Genomic DNA, 19,453 nt, shown 5'->3' with positions numbered 1-19,453 from the left:
CCTGTGAATTGTGGATTGCTCTGCATGTGCTATAACATGCTCTGTTATCTCCTTGTGTTAATTAATTGCTGTCAGTCTCCAAAATTGAGATGGATGCTAATCATGTTGATCTCATGAATGGAGGAGTAATCAACCAATAATTATATCGATTTGGATTTGCATCGCAACCTGTACTGGACTGTCCCTCTCCCTCCCTTGTGGCCTTTAATTATACGTCTACTTCTACCTATACTAGTACTCTTTACTACAGTGCTACTTTTCTTAATACCCTGCACTGCACGGCAAGTTCGTCCTTTTTTTTGGATTGACGAGGAAAAAGAAAAGAAAATAGCTCCTCGTCCTCAGCATTCAGACTGGAGGCGCCGCAACCTTTCCCTCCAGCTCCAGCTCCGTGTCGGCGTCGGCGGCTGCCGGCTTCTTGAACCTGTACCAGCGCGCGCAGACGGCGAAGTAGACGAGGTTGACCGCGGCCATGGCGGCGATGAGCTGGTAGTAGAGGTCGACGCGTCCCTGGTTGAGGTCCTGCGCCAGCCAGTCGGGGCGCCCGTCGCGGCCGGCCGTGGTCCGGTGCACGACGCTGACCATGAGCCCGCTGGCGTAGCTGGCGATGGCGAATCCCAGGAAGAGGAGCGCCCCCGCGACGCTGCGCATGTTCTCCGGGAACTGCTTGTAGTAGAAGTCGACCTGACCGATGACGGCGAACGCCTCGGAGAAGCCGGCCAGCATCTGCTGCGGCACGAGCAGGAAGCAGGAGGTGGCGTCGCCGACCCTGCGGCGGTGTCTCTCGACGGCGGCGGCGACGAGCATGGTGACGATGGAGAGCACGATCCCGACGCCGATCCGCTGCAGCTGGGTGATGCCGCCCTCGCGCTTGGTGACGCGCTGCATGGCCGGCACGAGCACGCTGTCGTAGAAGGGGAGCCAGAGCGTGAGCGCCAGCATGTTGAAGACGACGAAGGAGCCCGCGGGGATCTGGAAGCCGCCGCGGCCGACGTGGCGGTCGGTCTGCATGGCCTGGAGCACGTTGTAGTTGCCGAGGTTGGTGAGCACGATGTAGTAGACGATGCCGGAGGACCAGACGGGGAGCAGCCGCGCCAGGCACTTGACCTCCTCCACCTGCTGCAGCGTGCAGAGGCGCCAGGGGTTGATCGGGTGGTTGGCGTCGTCGTCAGGGGTGCGCACGGCGGCCTTGTCGAGGCAGAGGAACTGGTCGGTGTACGCGATCTTGGAGACGAGGCTGCTGCGGTGCGGCGGGTCGTAGAGGTCGGCGGGCGAAGGCGCGGGGAGACGGCGCTTGCGCGCGGCGGCGACGAGGACCTGCGCGAAGCTGGTGAAGGGGCTGCCCTCGGGGCGGACGCGGACGTAGAGGCGCGTGCCCATGAAGAAGAGCGCGCAGGAGAGGCCCATGAGCGTGGCGGGGACGGCGAGCCCCAGCGCCCAGTTGACGTTGCTCTGGAGGTAGATGATGACGGTGGCGGAGATCATCATGGCGATGGTGAAGGTGAAGTAGTACCAGTTGAAGAAGCTGTTGATGCCCCGGCGGCCGGCGGGGGTGCGCGGGTCGAACTGGTCGGCGCCGAAGGCCAGGTTGCAGGGGCGGATGCCGCCGGCGCCGACGGCCAGGAGGGCGAAGGAGGCGAGGAGCACGGCCATCTGGAGGGTCGACGGGCCGGTCGGGTTGGGGTGAGCCGCGGGGTGGAGGGACGGCACGGCGGCGGTGAGGGTGAGGATGATCATGCCGAGGAAGGAGGCGATGGAGGCGAAGGCGATGGTGGCGTAGCGGCCCAGGTAGGAGTCGCTGAGGAAGGCGCCCAGGAGCGGCGCCAGGTTGACGGTGCCCGACCAGAGGCTGAGCAGCGTGGCGGCGCTGGCGCCCGTCATGCCGTACACGGTGGTGAGGTAGACGAGCAGGTTGGCCGTGGTGCCGATGGTGCCCAGCTTCTCGCACGTCTCGTTCCCTGCATGCCCATGAATAATCATGATCGATTACGAATTTACGATTATTAGCCATTGCATGCGCGTGCAGTACTTTGCGTTCATGGATCTTTTAGCTCAGCGAACGAATGATTGCTCGATCGAGAGCGAGTGATGCTCATACATGCATGCAGCTTCCCCTTCTGGGTGCCACGTAGGCACGCGGTTATTGGGTTGGCTTTTCTACTGGGTGCACACAGCCACACACACGGATCGATCCAAGTGACGAAGTCGAAGCAGTGCAGCCGCTTGTCGGCGGCCGGCGACGCCGACGCAGGAAGCCAGCGGCAGCTTTTTAGCTTTTCATTTCACTGGTTGGTGGTGTACGTGCCTACATCTACATCTACCTCTACCTCTACCTCTACATGGTTGTGGTTGTGCATGCTAAGGCCCTGTTTAGTTCCTCTACAAAACGCCAAATTTTTCAAGATTTTCCGTCACATCGAATCTTTGGACGCATGCATGAAGCATTAAATATAAATAAAAAATAAAACTAATTACACAGTTTAGACGAAATCCACGAGACGAATCTTTTAAGCCTAATTAGACTATAATTAGACACTAATTACCAAATAACAACGAAAACGCTATAGTAGCATTTGCCAAATTTTTCGCGAACCAAACTGGCCCTAACCCGCCTAATAAGCTACCCGTGGTCTCCATGATGGACGATGGACCACATGCAGGACCAGTGTCCAGTGCAGTAGCAGAGAAGCAGCTTGCCTTGCCCCCGGGCCCCGGCCCGGTCCCAATATATAATGATTGACAACAACAGCTAGCCAATTAACAGGTAATAACCATCACACCATGCATAACACTTGACTTGATACAAGATGGCTACATCAGGCAGGCATCATATATACTCTTACACACTAACTATATATTATATATGTTAGTGATGGTAGGTATCTAGTTGATGTACTCCGATCCAGTTGATTTTCTATTTCTCTGTGCCGCTTTAATTTACACATATAGATATATTATTATGCAACAGCTGGTAGGAAGGCTATTTATAATATAATTGTACCGATTAATTTACTTTTAACGTGCCCATATAAGCCAAAAAAAAAAAGAAGGAGCCGAGACTTGATGAGGTTTAATTTGTTTTCTACTATACGTACTACTCCTAGCTAGCTTTGTTGTGGGGACAATTAAAAACAATTGAAATCCTAGTAGCAGTTGTGTGTGTGAGGTACGTTAACTCCAATCCGTAGGTGATAAACCAAAGAAAAGATGCGTGGCATAATATGATATATATGCAACTCTTGGTTGTTTTATCCACCAATTTCAAATAGTACAGTGAATAATCAGCTAGCAATAGGAGTATCTATCTATGTAATTCAGTACGTACGCACTGTACATTTTGATTGATTACTAAAGTTACGGTGAATATTATTAACATTTATGTCTCTAATAGCTAGATTTCCTACAAAAATAGATTTCAAACTTAATTTGGTGGTACTTATCGTGTATCATAAATAAATGTTATATTTTTTTATTTATATAATAACTTTGATCAAACCACAAAACGTTTACTTTTTGTAAAGTGAAAATTGATTACATTATCTTTTAATTATGAACGGAAGGAGGAGGAAGTATGTATGCCTGTAACCTAGGAGTGCTGACATCACCTATGACGTAGGGCATGGCTTTCCATCCGCGGTAGTTCTCCTCCTCTGGCTCGCCGGCGTCGGATTCGTCGGAAAGCTGCTTCGTCATCGTGGTGGTGGTCGCCGTCTCGTCCACGGCGACGGCGGCGAACGCCTTGTCGTGCTGCGGCATCTCCAGTTGCGGCTGCGGCCGCTGATCGTCGTCGGCTTGTTCCATGATCGTCGGCGGTCGTGCTGGGATCGAGGACGACGACGACGGGCAGGCTAGCAGGCTAGAGCTGCTGCTGCTGCTAAGTGCTCTACTGCTGCTCATGGATGGATGGATCTGCTAAGGTAGCAGTTACTCTGCTCTGCTGGTGGTTTGTTTTGAGCGAGCGAGCGAGCTCAAAAAATAAGCTGGTCTGAGGAGAGCGAGGAGAAGCCACCGCGTCGGGCGTATAAATAAGCAAGCGAGCGAGCGAGCCCAGCCGCGGAATCGGATGGCCTGCTGGGAATGAAGAGAAGCAGGCAGGCAGGCGAGTATGCGAGATACCAGGATTTGTGGTCTGCTCTCCACTGACCGTAGGTCGATCTGAGGGCCGAGATACAGTCAGTGCAATGCGAGCTACTGCGATGCCTATCACTCACCTATCAGTAGCATAGGTTTTAAATTTCCAGCTATAGCTGTAGTTACAATCGACTATAGATGTTTGATACTGATCGAGCTATTTTTGTTTACGTAGAACATAGTGGCTACAGTGAGCTATAGCCGCATTTAGCCTCCGTTATAGCTATTTTAGATGTTATCTGCTAAATATCTTTATCCGAAGATTTAAAACCTTGTCATCTAAGATTCTAAACTCCGGTTATAGCTATAGTTATAGCCAGATATAACTGTTTGTGTTTATGTAGAACTTAGCCGCTATAGTTCCCTATAACCCTATTTAATCTCCGCTGTAGCTGTTTTAGATGTCATCCGCTAAATAACTTTAACCGATGATTTAAAACCCTTGGTCATATCATCCCGGCCCCGTCAGCTCGTCCGTCGTCGGCTACCAAGCGTACACACACGGACTCGGCTCAGCTAGCAGCCTCCAGTCCCCTCTCTCTGTGTCTTTTCTTCATACTACGTACAGTACAGATACGTATGCCGCAGAAAGCGACAAGAAACAGGCCCGACGCCAGGGTGCCATTACCTTGAGGCTTCAGCACCTACCTAAGCTTTGATATCGGTCTGCAAATAAATATAGGAGTACGTTTACGCGCACACGGTACGGTACTAGCACGATAGAGAGAGAGGGAGAGGGAGCGAGATGCACCTGCTAGATAGTACTCACGCACATGCACGCGTTTCAGACTCATCATCACACTGACACATGCACACAGATCGACACGTCTGTCACGCGGACACTCCCGCTCTCTCTACACATGCCTGCCATGGACCTCTGTAACGTACGTACGTGTAGCTACCACCAGTCCACGGCGCGTTTACTGAGGTGGTGTTTAAAACCATAAGCTAAAATTTAAGGACATTACATCAGGATATTATACGAGAGTGTTTGATAAGTAATAATAAAATAAATTATAAAATTCTTAGTAGTCCACGAGACAGATTTATTAAGCCTAATTAATCATGAACTAATTAGGATTAAAAAATCATCTCATAAATTAATCGTAATATGTGCAATTAGTTATTTTTAGTCTATATTTAATATTTTATGTATGTGTCTAAATATCCGATAAGATAAGGACTAAATTTTAAGGTGAAAAACTAAACAAGTCCTGAATATGTACAAACTCCGTACGTTTGTTATTCTACACTACTACTGCTGCTGCACGTTTGTTAGCCACAGTCCGATTATTTCGGTCTCTTTGATATGGCTCCTCATGCTCCGGTGCGCTATAATAAGGCTACAATATATGTGAGAGCCGGAGCATGTAATACCTTCGTGCTAGAAATAATGTAAATATCGCTTTTTGAGGCAAGATTAGTATAGGTGTAAAATTACGTATTTACCTCTCCTTCATCATTCTCCCCTAAGTAGAAACGGAAAAATAATCATTGCATTCTAGAATGTTCTTCTTATGGATAGATAAAGTAGTGGTATTTTAATAGGTGGGTCCTAATAGAAATGTTTATCTCATGTCTACAATTACATTCTTTCTGAGATAAGATTTGAAATGCAAGATTTCATTCTTTTTAGGACGAAAGGAGTAGGAGCGAGCCCGGCCAAACAGTCCCTTACTATTACTACCACCTAGCGATCTTAATTATTAGATATAGATGAATACAGGTACAAGACCACCTTTCACTAGCTAGCTACCTGTCAGATTACATGCACAAATTCTACGACGATAGGCGTGAAGGCATGATTAGTTACACAAATCTCACTGCACTGACCATGGTAAACTCCTTCTCGTTGTACCAAGATGTAGATATGATTTGAACAACCAAGTAGATCATCGTCACATTTGACACCCGAGGAAGGTACAACCAAACTATGAGGTACATATCAGCGGGTGTTACAATCATACGTAGATGAGTTTTGGCCGGTACAACCACTCTATCGTCAACTTCTAAATATAATAAACGTGATCGACCCAATTCTGGATCATCTTCTGGAATCGTATAACTGTCAAAAGTGATCCATGACTGTTCAGCAGAACTGTTATATATAGTCCGAATACTCATAAGGTTGATATACATATCTTTTCACTACAAAATTGAGTAAGTTGATAGCCAAACTACCTTAATTTGTAAAGAGAAAAAATAGTCTCCCACCAAACTAACAAATAAAACTCTTCCTAGGGTATCTTTGGAGGTGTGTCGTCCACCTGCCTCTGCCTACCTGTGTACGTACCTTCCTGTCCATATGTAAGCGGGCCTGTATATATTGCGTGCAGGTTCAGGTTGCATGCCAGGATACGTTAACGTTAGTTCGTTGCACCAGCGTAGCATATATATTCTAGCAGCCACAGACACACCTTTATTTGCACCCTCCTCCTAGCCCTATCCTACTGATATCTCTGCCACGCTGTCGTTCACGATGAATTAGCAGCTAGGCACGCCTGTTCCTGCCCTCCAAACCAAATCATAAACTAGTAAACTAATTAAGTACTAGTGTAGTTAGGCACTCTACTTTCGTTCGTATATGTTTTTTTTTTTGTTTTGTTAGCGTTTGGATCAGATCATCACCAATAATTCAAATCCAAAGAGAAAATTGCATGCATTCTTTTCCTCCTTTTATCTTTTTTTCCAGAAGAGACAGATAGATCAGAGAGAAAGGGCGACCCGTGATACCGATACATGCAGCAGGGCTGTCCCAGCCCATGATCGACATTCACATGCCGTGATTCATACACTGCTCTGCTCTGCTGATGACAACAACAAGCATTCTAGACATATGCAGACCAAGTTTGACCCTTTTCTCAAGTAGGAGTACTGACGTGGTGAAAATGTTGAGTAAAATTACAAACGGTGGTCTTCAAGCTTGACATGAGGTGTTATGATCACAACTGGATTTAGGTTCTTTGCCGAGTGCCTGAGGCACTCGGCAAAGGCCAAATTGTACTTGGCAAAGCCTTTGCCGAGTACGGCACTCGGCAAAGAACACACGGCAAAAAATTGATCGGCAAAGCCCTTTTTGCCGAGTGTTTTTTTATCGGGCACTCGGCAAAGGCTTTGCCGAGAGCCCCGGGGGCACTCGGCAAAGAAAAGCGACCGTCACGGCGCCGGCCCCGTTGACGGTCGCTTTGCCGAGTGCCAACCCTGCAGGCACTCGGCAAAGATTTTTTATTTTTTTTTTAAAAAAAATCTTTTCCGAGTGCCCTCTATCCGGCCCTTGGCAAAGATGTCTTTTTTTTCTAAAAATTCTTTGCCGAGTGCCCCTTGGCCGGCGCTCGGCAAAGTTTGATTTTTTTTTAAAAAAAATTCTTTGCCGAGTGCCCTCTGACCGGCACTCGGTAAAGTTTGAATTTTTAAAAAAAAATCTTTGCCGAGTGCTATGGTCATGGCACTCGGCAAAGCTACAAAAATGGTTTTCCGAGCGCCCATTTTTCTAGCTTTGCCGAGTGCTGTGACCATGGCACTCGGCAACGGGGTCCTTTGCCGAGTGCAACACTCAGCAAAGTGTCCCAAAATGGCATTTTTTAATTTTTTTACATTCCATCATGACAAATAAATTCATACAAACATATATCACATATATATCTCATCCATCACATATATATCTCATCCATCCACACATATCACATCCATCACAATATATATCACATATATAATAATAAGTGCTCAAATCCATCCAAATAAATCCACAAGTCCATCAAAGTCCACAAGTGCATCACAAGTATATCACAAGTCCATCACCAAGTGAACAACAAATGAAAAAAATACAACGTGCACTCATCTCGGGCACTGCGACTGTGGTGAAGGCCCAGCTCCATCATTCGGAGGTGCATGAGGTGGATTATTCGAACCACCGTTAGATGGAGACTGCACAAAGAAGAAAAAATTGCATGTGAGACAAGATTATTTGGGTAGCTAATATAGAAAAGTAGAGGCCATACAAGCAAAGCACAAACGAAAGTAAAAAACTTTCATACTCACAGGAGTAGCTGTAGCTGCAAGACGCGGATGCGAAGGTGGAACCAACAGCCCAGCTGGCAGAGAGAAGCCCACATGTTGCCCAAGCCCTTGTAGGAACTCCATAATGTCCGTCAGCCTCTACGCCTAGGCCTGCCGCTCGGCCTCTAGCTGGGCCGCCATCCTCTGCTGCCCGGCCTCCAGCTCCTGACGTTGCCTCATTTCTTATTCCAGCCGGGCCTGCAATATTTCACTCTAATGTTTCAGTAATGCAAAGCTAATTAAGGCATGTAAAGATCAATGTATGACGAGTAAAATAGGAATAACCTTGAGTGCGTCGACCCGGTGCTGTGCAGTGGTCGGCCGTGTGCGAATGGCCGGGCTCTCTGAAAGCTCTAGTTTGGTTTTAGTTAATTGATGAAACCCTAAGTGCTAACCTAGTTTATAAAGTGATTATAAGATAGGTAGCACTACTCCAAGTGATGAAGCAATGGCAAAGATCATGACGATGGTGATAGCATGGTGATGATCAAATGCTTAAACTTGGAAAAGAAGAAAGAGAAAAACAAAAGGCTCAAGGCAAAGGTACAAATGATAGGAGCCATTTTGTTTTTGTGATCAAGACACTTAGTGAGTGTGATCACATTTAGGATCGATAGTTGTACTATTAAGAGAGGTGAAACTCGCATTGGAATGCGGTTATCAAAGTGCCACTAGATGCTCTAACTCATTGCATATGCATTTAGGATCTAGTAGAATGCTAACACCCATGAAAATGTTTGTGAAAATATGCTAACACATGTGCACAAGGTGATACACTTGGTGGTTGGCACATTTGATCAAGGGTGGTGAAGTTTGGGAGCAAGAGTAAGGAACTCCACCGGCACCCTAGACAGAAAAATTGGAGGTCACTGTAAGTGACCGGATGATGGCCTTGGTTGGACCGGAGCGTCTGGTCAGTGGCAGCAGAGGGCGCGTGTTTTGGTCTTCGACCGGACGCTGGCGCTAAAAGCGACCGGACGCTGGTAGGGTGCGTTCGGTCAGTGCTGACGTACGCTGACATAGGGCGTACAGAAGAGAAGTTGAGTGACCGGACGCTGGGTGAGTCCGAGTCTGGTCATGAAATCTCACGTTTGGAACCTTACTAGAAACGACCGGACGCTGAGATCCAGCGTCCGGTCACTTTGTAACTGACGCGTCCGGTCATGTCATGACCGTTGAGATCAGATGACTCTTGTTGAACGTAGGATGACACGTGGCTTATATCGATTGACCGGATGCTAGGTCTTGAGTCTGGTCAGTCTGACCGGAGCGTCCGGTCAGCCCGCAGTGTGCCCAATGAAGGGGTACAACGGCTCTATTTCGTGGGGGCTTCTATTTAAGCCCCATGGCCGGCTCAAGCTCACTATCTTGCACATTTTCATTGACATAGCAACCTTGTGAGCTTAGCCAAAGTCCTCCCACTCATCTCCATCATTGATTCATCATCTTTATGAGATTGGGAGAGAATCCAAGTGCATTGCTTGAGTGATTGCATCTAGAGGCACTTAGTATTCGTGTTGCGCTACGGATTTCGCTTGTTACTCTTGGTGGTTGCCACCACCTAGATGGCTCGGTGCAGCGGTGGAGGATCGGCATGAGTTGGTGATTGTTCGTGGCCGTCTCCGGTGATTGTGAGGGGAGTTGTACCTTCCCCGGCGGAGCACCAAAAGGTAACTCTATTAAATTGCTCGTGTCATTGAGTTACCTCACTTGTGGGTCGGTTCTTGCGGTGTCCAATTGTGTGGACGAGGTTTGTGAAACACCTCTTAGCCACCGAACCACCAAGTGTTGGTCGACACAACGGGGACGTAGCGTGTTGGCAAGCACGTGAACCTCGGGAGAAAATCGATTGTCTCTTGTCTTTGGCATTCTCCCGGTGATTGGCTATATATTCTTCTTGTGATTGGTTTATCCCCTACATGTTATTTACATTCTTGCAAACTAGTTGATACAAGCTCTTTAGTGTAATTAGAATTGAGAGCTTGCTTTATTATTTACATTCATCTAGTTGAGCTCTTTAGAGTAGCAAGATTGAGAGCTTTTAGTGAGTAATTACATTGGAAGTTGTGTGCCTAAGTAATCATTGCAACTAGAATTGTTGGATAGGTGGCTTGCAACCCTTGTAGAGCTAGAGCAAGTTTGCATTACGCTATTTGTCACACTAATCAAATTGCTCTAGTTGATTTGTAGATTTTTAAATAGGCTATTCACCCCCCCCCTTTAGCCATATTAGGACCTTTCACTCTCGCTCATGCTCCCTACTCGGACCTGGGAGAGAGAGGGAGTAGAGGTCGTGTCGATGACGTCGTCGCCAAGCCAGAACAGCCCATGCTTCTTGCCTTGCCCGCCCTCATGTACTCACTGATGCGGGAGTGGACGCTCGGGGTCGTGTATGCCTCAGGCGGGTCCTCCAGGTTGAAGGAGACGTCGAACGTCGCCTTGCCCTTGTGGGCCATACAACATGCCTGGAAGTCCGAGCAAGCCTAGCCACTATATGACGCCAACTGCGAGAAAGACAACACGATGATTAGAAATCAGGCAGAACTGAGCATCACAATAGATAAATGAATTCGTGTACCCATGCTTGTTTGTATCCGGTGAGACTGCGGCTGCCTTGATGGTGTGCTGGACCTTGCATCTACAAATGATGGTCCCGAGCATCCCTGTGCATCTTGAGGTACTCCTCCATGAACCACCTCTCCACCATCATCGCCCAGCACTCGGGATACACTTGGCACCACTAGGGAATCATCTACACATCATCAAGTATTGGACATATAAGAAGATCAAATTCAACCAACTTAATCTCAAAACAAATCAATATTGATGTTCTTCATTTACCTCAAGGTACTGTTCCTGGGTCAGCTGCATCTCTCTTGTGTCTTTCTTGGTTTTCCACTCTCCAAGCTTTGACCCGTAGTAGGCTACGATGGCCTAGATGCGCACCTCGTGATGCATGTCGGTGATGAGTTTTTTTACAGGCTTTAGTAGTCTCCTGCTCCGCCCTAGCCTCAAATCCCTCCTCGCATCTATAATAAGTCTACATATAAAAGCGATGTATCCATTCATTATTTCAAGAAAAGCCTAATGAATGCGATGTATTGAGCAATGTTGTGCGAGGGAGACTTACCCAAAACTCTGCCTTCACCCGCGCCGCCTTGTTGGGGTACTCCGTATCGAGGGCGACTGCGTAGTGGTCAAACGAGTAGGCCGGCTCCGTCTTTGATGCGTACATGACAATGCCGGGGAAGTGTTGCCTGCACAGAAGACCCAGGATGCCGTTGACTAGCCGTGCGCTACCACCTGACACAACCACCCAGTTCCTGCACAAGTGTTTAAGAAAAATTATTAGTTTTTTTCATCACATCTTATGAAGTAGTGGTGATAACATATAAAGTTACTTACTTTTGCCCTTCGGGGTGAATCACTGGGCGTTGGAGAGGAAGCGGAACCTGTGGGAGGCTCGTGGGACCTCGCAAGTAGACACTTGAAGAGGAGTCGGAGGAAGCGGAACCCATGCCTGCCGCCTCCCCCTCCTCCTCCTCGTCCGTCTGTCGAACCAGCTCATCAAACACGGGCTCCATGAACACACCCATATTACTCCCTAGGTGTCCAGGAATTATCAACGACAAGAATATGTTATGTCGTTGAAAGGAGACACCGGAGGGGGGGAGATTAAGGGGGATAATGAAGATGGGCCAACATGTGTATGGGGCAGCCATCATTCTATAAGGATTCAACCCATCTGTTGCCAGTGCGACACGTACATTACGAGCCTCATCTGCTTTGTCATGATGTTTGTCATTAAAGCGGATCCAAGCTTCACCATCGGATGGATGTACCATCTTGTCAGGATTGTACCGTTTGCCATTTTTGTGCCATGTCATCTATTTCGCGGATTCCTCGGTCATGTATAGCCGTTGGATCCTCGGTAGGAACGGAAGGTACCGTAGGATTTTCACGGGGATCGTAAGTTGCCTCTTCTAGCCATCATCAGAGTCTACCTCTAGGTACCTGGAGGATTTACACTTTGGACAGAACTTTGCATGCTCGTGTTCTTTCCTTAATAGGACGCACCCCTTCGGACAAGCATGTATCTGCTCATACGGCATCTTAAGTGCACGAAGGAGTTTCTGTGACTCGTACATGCTCTTTGGCAGAATGTGGCCCTCTGGAAGCAGGGTGCCAATCACGGCCAACATCTTATCGAAGCCTTCTCGACTCAAGTTTAACTCGGACTACAACCCCATTAAGCATCCAATGGCATCCAGTTGAGACACCGTTGACCGATCGTGAAAGGGTTTCTGTGCCGAGTCCATCATGTCATAGAACGCCTGTGCAGCTTCCTCCATCTCCTCCTTCTCACGTCCCTCATTGAACTGTCCTTGGTGAAAGTCATCTAACATGTCTACTACCCCTACATCAGCATCAAAAGCCTCCACCTGTGGTCTCACCACCTCCTCTCTCATACGATGGGCTTCACCATGGTGGACCCACCGGGTGTAGTCCGGCGTAAATCCATTCTTCACAAGATGTTTACCCATTTCCAACTTGTTTACCCTTCTCCTGTTTCTACATTTGCTGCAGGGACAGAAAACTAGGCAATGTCCTTTAGCAGCCTTGCCAAATGCACTGTTCAAGAAAGCATCGGTCTTGTTCATCCATTCCGTGGTGTAATCACTCTAACTTCTCCAGCCTGTGTACATCCACTAAAGGTCATCCATCCTCTAACATATGTATCAGCGAGTAATGTAACCATCAATTACATCTACATGGTGTTCCTACTGTCTAATAGGTGAGGATATGTCCTAATTCCACCCGTGGATGCGTAGATGAGGTTAGTTTCCATGCTCTACTCCTATCCGAGACAGAATTTCGGCAGCACCTCCCCACTGTTCTCCAGATACACATCCTGCCAAAGAAGAGTGCGTATCCGGAGAACAACAGGGAGGTGATGCCGAAACTATGTCTCAGATCGGAGCAGACCATGGAAACTAACTCATCTACGTATCCGCGGGCTGTCCAAAAAACGTGGACAATCCAAAACAGATACGGTCATAGATATGCAAAGATCTGCATACCTCCAACCGTATCTCTTTCGAACGGGAGACGCCTAACTAGGTTACGTGATCTACGACCATGATACGGAAAGAGGGGTTATACCTAGGGTGGCGGCGAAGTCAGGCTAGCGGGGCCGTGGTGGGTCAGTGCAGTGGCGAGGCGACGTGGTGTACGCAGACCGGCACGGCGATGGGAACTCCAACTCGGCTCCGACGGGCTCTTCTCTACAAAAATGGAACAAAAAACTTTTATTTAAAAAATTTTTGGCAGAACCTCCCCTGCACGGTGAGGTTTCTAAAACCTGTAAAAAACAACGGCACGATGGCCGACAAGCACATATGTCTCAAGAGAAGCCATGTAGTTTGGATATCAATCCATGCAGAAGAATATATCCAAGTAGTACCACTACTTCTACTGCTACTTCCACTATTGCTACTACTACTACTATCACTACTTCTAATACTACTACTACTACCACTAGCACTACTACTACAACTAATACTGCTACAACTATCACTACCACGACAACAACAAGAGAGAGGGCATACCTGACGGGCGTCGGGGGTAGGGGCGGGCGGCATCGGGGTCGGGGTCGCCGGAGTCGGGAACGAGGTCGGGCACGGGCGGCGTCGGGGCGGGCGGTCCACGGTGCGCGGCTGGGGGTAGGGCCGGCTCCTACTCCTCCTCCTTCTCCTCCTCCTCCTCCCCTCCTCCCCCGACTCCTCCTCCTCCTCCTCCTCGCCTCCTCCTCACCTCCTTCCCCTCCTCCTCCTCCTCCCCTCCTCCACCCGCCGGTGTTGGTGGGCGCGTGGGCGGCCTGGCGTCGCGGTGGCGCGGGCGGCACGGGCGTGGGCGGTGGCTGGCGGTGGTGGGCAGTGGCGGGCGGTGGCGGCGCGGGAGGCACGGGCGGGCGGCGCGGGTGTGTATGCGTGGTGTGTGGGCCGGCCCAGCCGTCGGGGTTAATTCCCCCCTTTGCCGAGTGCCCCCGATTTGCACCCGACAAAGGTTTTTTTTATTTTTTTTAACTGCCTCTTTGCCGAGTGTCACCTGGCTTAGCACTCGGCAAATAAGTTTTTTTTAAAAAAAAATCTTTGCCGAGTGTCCCAGATCTGGCACTCGGCAACGTTTTTTTTGGAAAATTCTTTGTCGAGAGCCCCTGACACGGCGTTCGGCAAAGATTCAATATTTTTTTATCGTAGCCTCGTTTGTAAGCATCGTACGTGACAACGTGCACGAAATCTTCTAAAATTTTTATCATAGCCTCCACATATGATATCACGACATCTCAACAAGTTTCATGATTTTCGGACTTCGTTTGCTTTTTATAGAATTTAAAAATACTTCGCACGCAAGTTCGCGGTCATGTTTCGTGAACAAGATATCTGAAATTTCGGTTCGTTCCTGGATACGGCCTCACACTACACTCAGTAACATGACTATCATTTTTTGGATCATTAAATTCCATTATTCGTACCACGTGCAGTTCAAATTTATATTTTTCGAAAAAATTCAAGTAAACAAAATAAAGTAACTAAATATATAAAAAAGCCACAAAAAATCCTCAAATTCTAACGAGGAGTTCCTGGTACTTTAAAAGGGCTGCACAAAAAATTTGAAGGCAAAAAAAAAACTTTGCCGAGCGCCGGGGCATGGCACTCGGCAAAGGGGGTCTTTGCTGAGTGCCAAGAATAAGGCGCTCGACAAAGAGGATTTTTGAATTTTTTTTAGAAATTTTCTCTTTGCTGAGTGCCTTCACATGGGCACTCGGCAAAGACATTTCAAAAAAAAAATATTGAATCTTTACCGAGCGCCGTGTCAGGGACACTCGACAAAATATTTTTCAAAAAAAAAAATCTTTGCTGAGTGCCTAACAGTAGGCATTCGGCAAAGAAGGACATGGCCGAACACCGTTACGCGGGGCAGCCTATGCCAAGTGCCGAGATTTTACCGAAAATCTGACACTCGACAAATAAGTCCTTTGCCGAGTGCTCTTATTTGCCGAGGTGTCCGGCACTTGACAAATAACTCTTTATCAAGTGTAATTCTTTATCGAGTACGGCACTCGATAAAGAAGGTCTTTATCAAATACTCGATTTTTAACACTCGACAAAATAGTTTGCACTCGACAAATGTCCTGTTTTCAGTAATGCATCCCGATCGGTTCTTTAACTCGCTGGACGACAGACCTGCTATCAACAGCAGTGTGGTGTGGAAATATCTAGTAGTACCCAGCGCGGGTACGTGCTGTAGCAGGCAGCGACAGTTGGTTTCCATTTTTTTCCCTCTCTTTCTCTTTCAAAGTTAAATTAATTTATTTAGTGAGCGGCGGTGACCGGTGAGGCACACGTAAAACCCAAAAGGCCGGCCGGAGGACAAAATTTTACAGGTCAAGGTTTCCGCCTTAATTTCAGACTAGTAATCGATCACTGACCTGAATTGGTACTACCACCTGCTGAGAGCCTCCGAGTCGTTGAATTCAGACTGATCGATCCAAATATATGCGGCATTTATGTTCATCGCGACACGAATGCAGACCGGGGAAAAGTAAAGGTTTGCTGAAAATATAAGACCTACCTTTTGTTGAAACAGATGTTTCTTGTTTCATTTATACGGCATAAACTATTGTTCTTGCGTGCGTTAGCAACACAAGAAGGTTGGAAGTTTTCAGAGGATGGATGGTACGCGCGAGCGACAAAGTTGAGAAGAACGGGGATCATCTAGATGCTAGTGCTGAAGGAGTCAACGACTGCAGACAAGAGTGGGTGATCGACATACATGATACATGGATGGATGGATCGGTATGACTGAGTATGACATGCGATTAAGCAGCCACTGATCAGTGCTCAAGGAGTAGGAGCACTACTCTATGCTGCAGACGAGTGCAGGTTACAGGACGAAACGTCTCATGTCACGGGGCCGACCGGCCGGGCAACAACGTAACGATCGAGCACGCGCCCGCAACATTTGACTAGCTAGCTAGCTGAGAGTCTGAGACCATCTTGTGCTAGTACTCCGATACATCCATCCACGCTGCAACACATTATTGTACATCCATCCATCCCCTGTGCAGCTTGGCAGCATGCATGCACATGACGCAAACGGCCGGTACACTCTAGTGAGAGTAGTAGTACTTATTTGCACCCTAGCATGGCATAGCTTGAAGAAATGAATGAATGCATGATCCAGTTTGGTTTAGTTACTGTTGCTCCTCCATGCGTGTCACAGTGCATAGACAGTGATCCCTTCACTTGTCTTTCCGTTGCATGTTTCCTAAAGTTGTAGCACGGCTCTTGGTTTTTACTACGCAACTAAATATACACAAATCTTTTGGACATTCGAGAAAAAAATAATTAAATACGTCAATGGTAAAAAAAAAGAAAAAATAATATAAATATAGTTCTTAAACTTATCTTAAAATACAATTCGAGTTCCAAACTCTCAAAATGTATTTTTAGATCTACATGCTTAAACTTGCATTGTCGTCCCTCCGTGCTGCAATATCATTCACATCGTAAACTCTCGTATAATACCACTTTTAGGTCCTACATACACCGCTGCTAGCTTTTCCTCAAGTATCAATCGCACTTTTCTCTCGGAGCGTGCATGGAGGTGGCGAAGCAGAATTTGGAAACCAATGGATCAAAAAGCAGCGCCGGCCGAAGTAAGCAGTCCACAGAACCTGATCTGAGGTGCACGTGTGGCCCAATATCATCATCAATCAATAATATATTAGAAATTTCCTGAAACAAGTGATGATCATCGATCGGGCAGATGATGGTGATCGAGTGGTTCCGATTTCGATGATCCTTCCAGCAGTTTCTATTTTTGCTAGCTTGTGGCTAGCTAGGGCCGCCGTGTGTGCGTACGTTTTGCCCGCTCGTGGTCTCAATGATAAGACTACCCAAGATTTAGATCCAACACCTGTCTGTCTGTCAGTCTGTCTACTTATCATAGCTTTTCATTTCCATTATTATTTCCACCTTATCAGTTCATCACTGGCCGGCCGGCCGTGCCCGTGCGGTTCGTAGGTCCCGTTGCTTCCTGAAAAATACTGTTCTGACTAATTTGTTATGAGAGAAAAATATCGTTTTAGCTAAAATAATTAACCAAAAAGTATGGATTATAACACAAACGAACATCTATTAGTGGCCGGCCGGTCAATGGATAGTGCAGCTTGCATTGGATCAGCGGCCCGTATATCGATCTCATCAACAGATCATCGTCGGTCGATCTCATGGCGTGCGTTTTCATCTGTCACAAACACACACTGATTAGCTAGCTAGCTTAGTGTACACATGCATCATCCGCGTGCAGTAGTAGCAAATTGAGGTGGTGTTTGGTTGCCCCTGCTAAATTTTAGTCGTTGTCCCATCAAATGTTTGGACACATGCATAGAGTATTAAATATAGACTAATTACGAAACTAATTACATAGTTTGCGACTAATTTACGAGATGAATCTTTCAAACCTAATTAGTCCATGATTTGACAATGTGGTGCTACAGTAAACATGTGCTAATAACGGGTTAATTAGGCTTAAAAATTCGTCTCATGGAGTACCGACGGATTATGTAATTTGTTTTTTATTAGTATCCAAACACCACATACAACATCTTCTCAACACACCTCTTAAATTTTAGTCACCACATCCGAACACCATCTGAAGTGTACAACTGGGCCTTTAATTTGCCACTATGCACGCACTATATGATATGATATATACATGACTGATGATGACTAGCTAGCTAATAATAATGGCAGCGCGATGACTCACTCTGCAAAAGTACTATATATATATTTATTTATTTATTTTTCTATGAAAAAGATACACAGATAGCTACATGCACTATACAGGCACGAGGGCACCCCAGTCAACTGCGTACATACCGTTGGTTGCCATCATATTCCGATCCTTTAATTTATGGGATCGGAATCGAGGTCGACGCATACCACGACAGGAGAGCATATCGTCGAGAAACGGATGGATGGATCCAATAATACAGTCCATACATATATACATACATACATACATACATGTGCACACAACCAGCTCAAGCGACGACAGAGAGATACATGCATATACATGTGTACTAGATCGAGTAGAGAATGACACACTGCAATGCAAGTACCGCATGTGCAAGTTGGGTTGATTAGTGTCCAATGTAACAGCGTAACTTTAAGTACACTAAGGAAGATCCGAGCGTCCATGTATTACTCTTCTAACCTCTTAGGACTTCGTTAAAGCGTGTTGTATTAAACATTTTCTTTATCTTAATACAAAGACGCGCAAACCTTTTACGTAATCCAGAAAAAAAATACTGTATGTGCTATTTATTTGCTGTCCTTTTCCGGCCGGGCGTCGTCGTCTGAATATGTAACTTGACTAACTAATAGCTGCGTGCAGCAGCAGTGATGTGTATGTATTATTACTGGATAGTGTAGTGCACCGGCCGCCACGCTGCTCCGACGATATGTATGTGTATGATCCTGAAGGCTGAAGGCGATAGATTCTCCGTCTCGCGTATTCTCGATGCTCATGACATGTCCGTGCAAATGCTAAAGAAGGCAGGCAGGCATGTCGGCCCTGCATCAGCCACAGAAAACGAAGGAATCACACTCACACCCGGTACTTAATAATAAATTAGTACTATTGAACGCGTACCCATGACACATATCGTCGACCATAATTTGTTTAACCTAGCTTCTCTCCTTGACTAAGTCTTATGACAGTCGACTAGGATAGTTTCTACGGCATTAATTAAGGTGTCAAGTAATAATAAGTAAAACGCTGGGACAGCGAAGTTAGGTTGTCTCTTGCGCGAGTAATCGGCTTGTAACGAAGTCCGCTAGACGGGGATAAGCTACGTGTAAGATCATTTGCCCCTCCTAGTGCGTCACATCGTGTCGCGTCGATGTAAAACTCTATTTCTCGATCTTAATATAATGATGCGTAAATATTTTGCGCATTCAAGAAAAATAATAGGTAAAATCATGGTGCAATATATATTAGAATCATGCGATGATGATTTTTCTCGAGCTATCAAGAAGCTCACGCATCCCCTAGTCCTCGTTGTAGCCCCTCACGAGGGTTAAGCTACCGATCAGGTAACTCTGTAGATAGCCCCAGGCTTTCCCTATGTGCATGGGGGGCTCCAAGATGGCCTTTCTCATACCACTCTCCACCATCTTCACTATCGAGCTTCCCG

At 47.0% G+C, this 19,453-nt stretch overlaps 1 protein-coding gene across 3 annotated transcripts; it reads right to left on the bottom strand.

Annotated features, from left to right (window-relative positions):
• Positions 1-74: 74 nt before the first annotated feature.
• On the bottom strand, positions 75-4,005 carry LOC136505287 (protein NRT1/ PTR FAMILY 2.9-like). Of its 3 annotated transcripts, none has more exons than XM_066500437.1 (2): positions 3,606-4,005; positions 75-1,958 (listed from the first exon to the last, which is right to left on the bottom strand). In XM_066500437.1, exons 1-2 carry the CDS (start codon positions 3,895-3,897, stop codon positions 349-351), a joined length of 1,902 nt encoding a protein of 633 aa, XP_066356534.1. In that variant the 5' UTR covers positions 3,898-4,005; the 3' UTR covers positions 75-348. The 3 variants fall into 3 exon arrangements, with proteins under 3 accessions (XP_066356534.1, XP_066356537.1, XP_066356536.1); XM_066500440.1 differs by lacking the exon at positions 3,606-4,005 and adding an exon at positions 3,580-3,595; XM_066500439.1 differs by lacking the exon at positions 3,606-4,005 and adding an exon at positions 2,099-3,572.
• Between the last annotated feature and the right edge of the window lie 15,448 nt (positions 4,006-19,453).

The sequence above is a fragment of the Miscanthus floridulus genome, chromosome 14, assembly GCF_019320115.1.
Source record: "Miscanthus floridulus cultivar M001 chromosome 14, ASM1932011v1, whole genome shotgun sequence".
Lineage (NCBI taxonomy): Eukaryota > Viridiplantae > Streptophyta > Magnoliopsida > Poales > Poaceae > Miscanthus > Miscanthus floridulus.
This window is presented reverse-complemented; position numbering and strand designations above follow the sequence as displayed.

Bases quoted from the DNA above. Each gene is read 5' to 3' on its own strand.
- LOC136505287 (XM_066500437.1), bottom strand. From the start codon at position 3,897: ATGAGCAGCAGTAGAGCACTTAGCAGCAGCAGCAGCTCTAGCCTGCTA. The intron at 1,959-3,605 runs GTGATGTCAGCA...ATGGGCATGCAG, and splicing joins AGCCATGCCCTACGTCATAG to GGAACGAGACGTGCGAGAAG.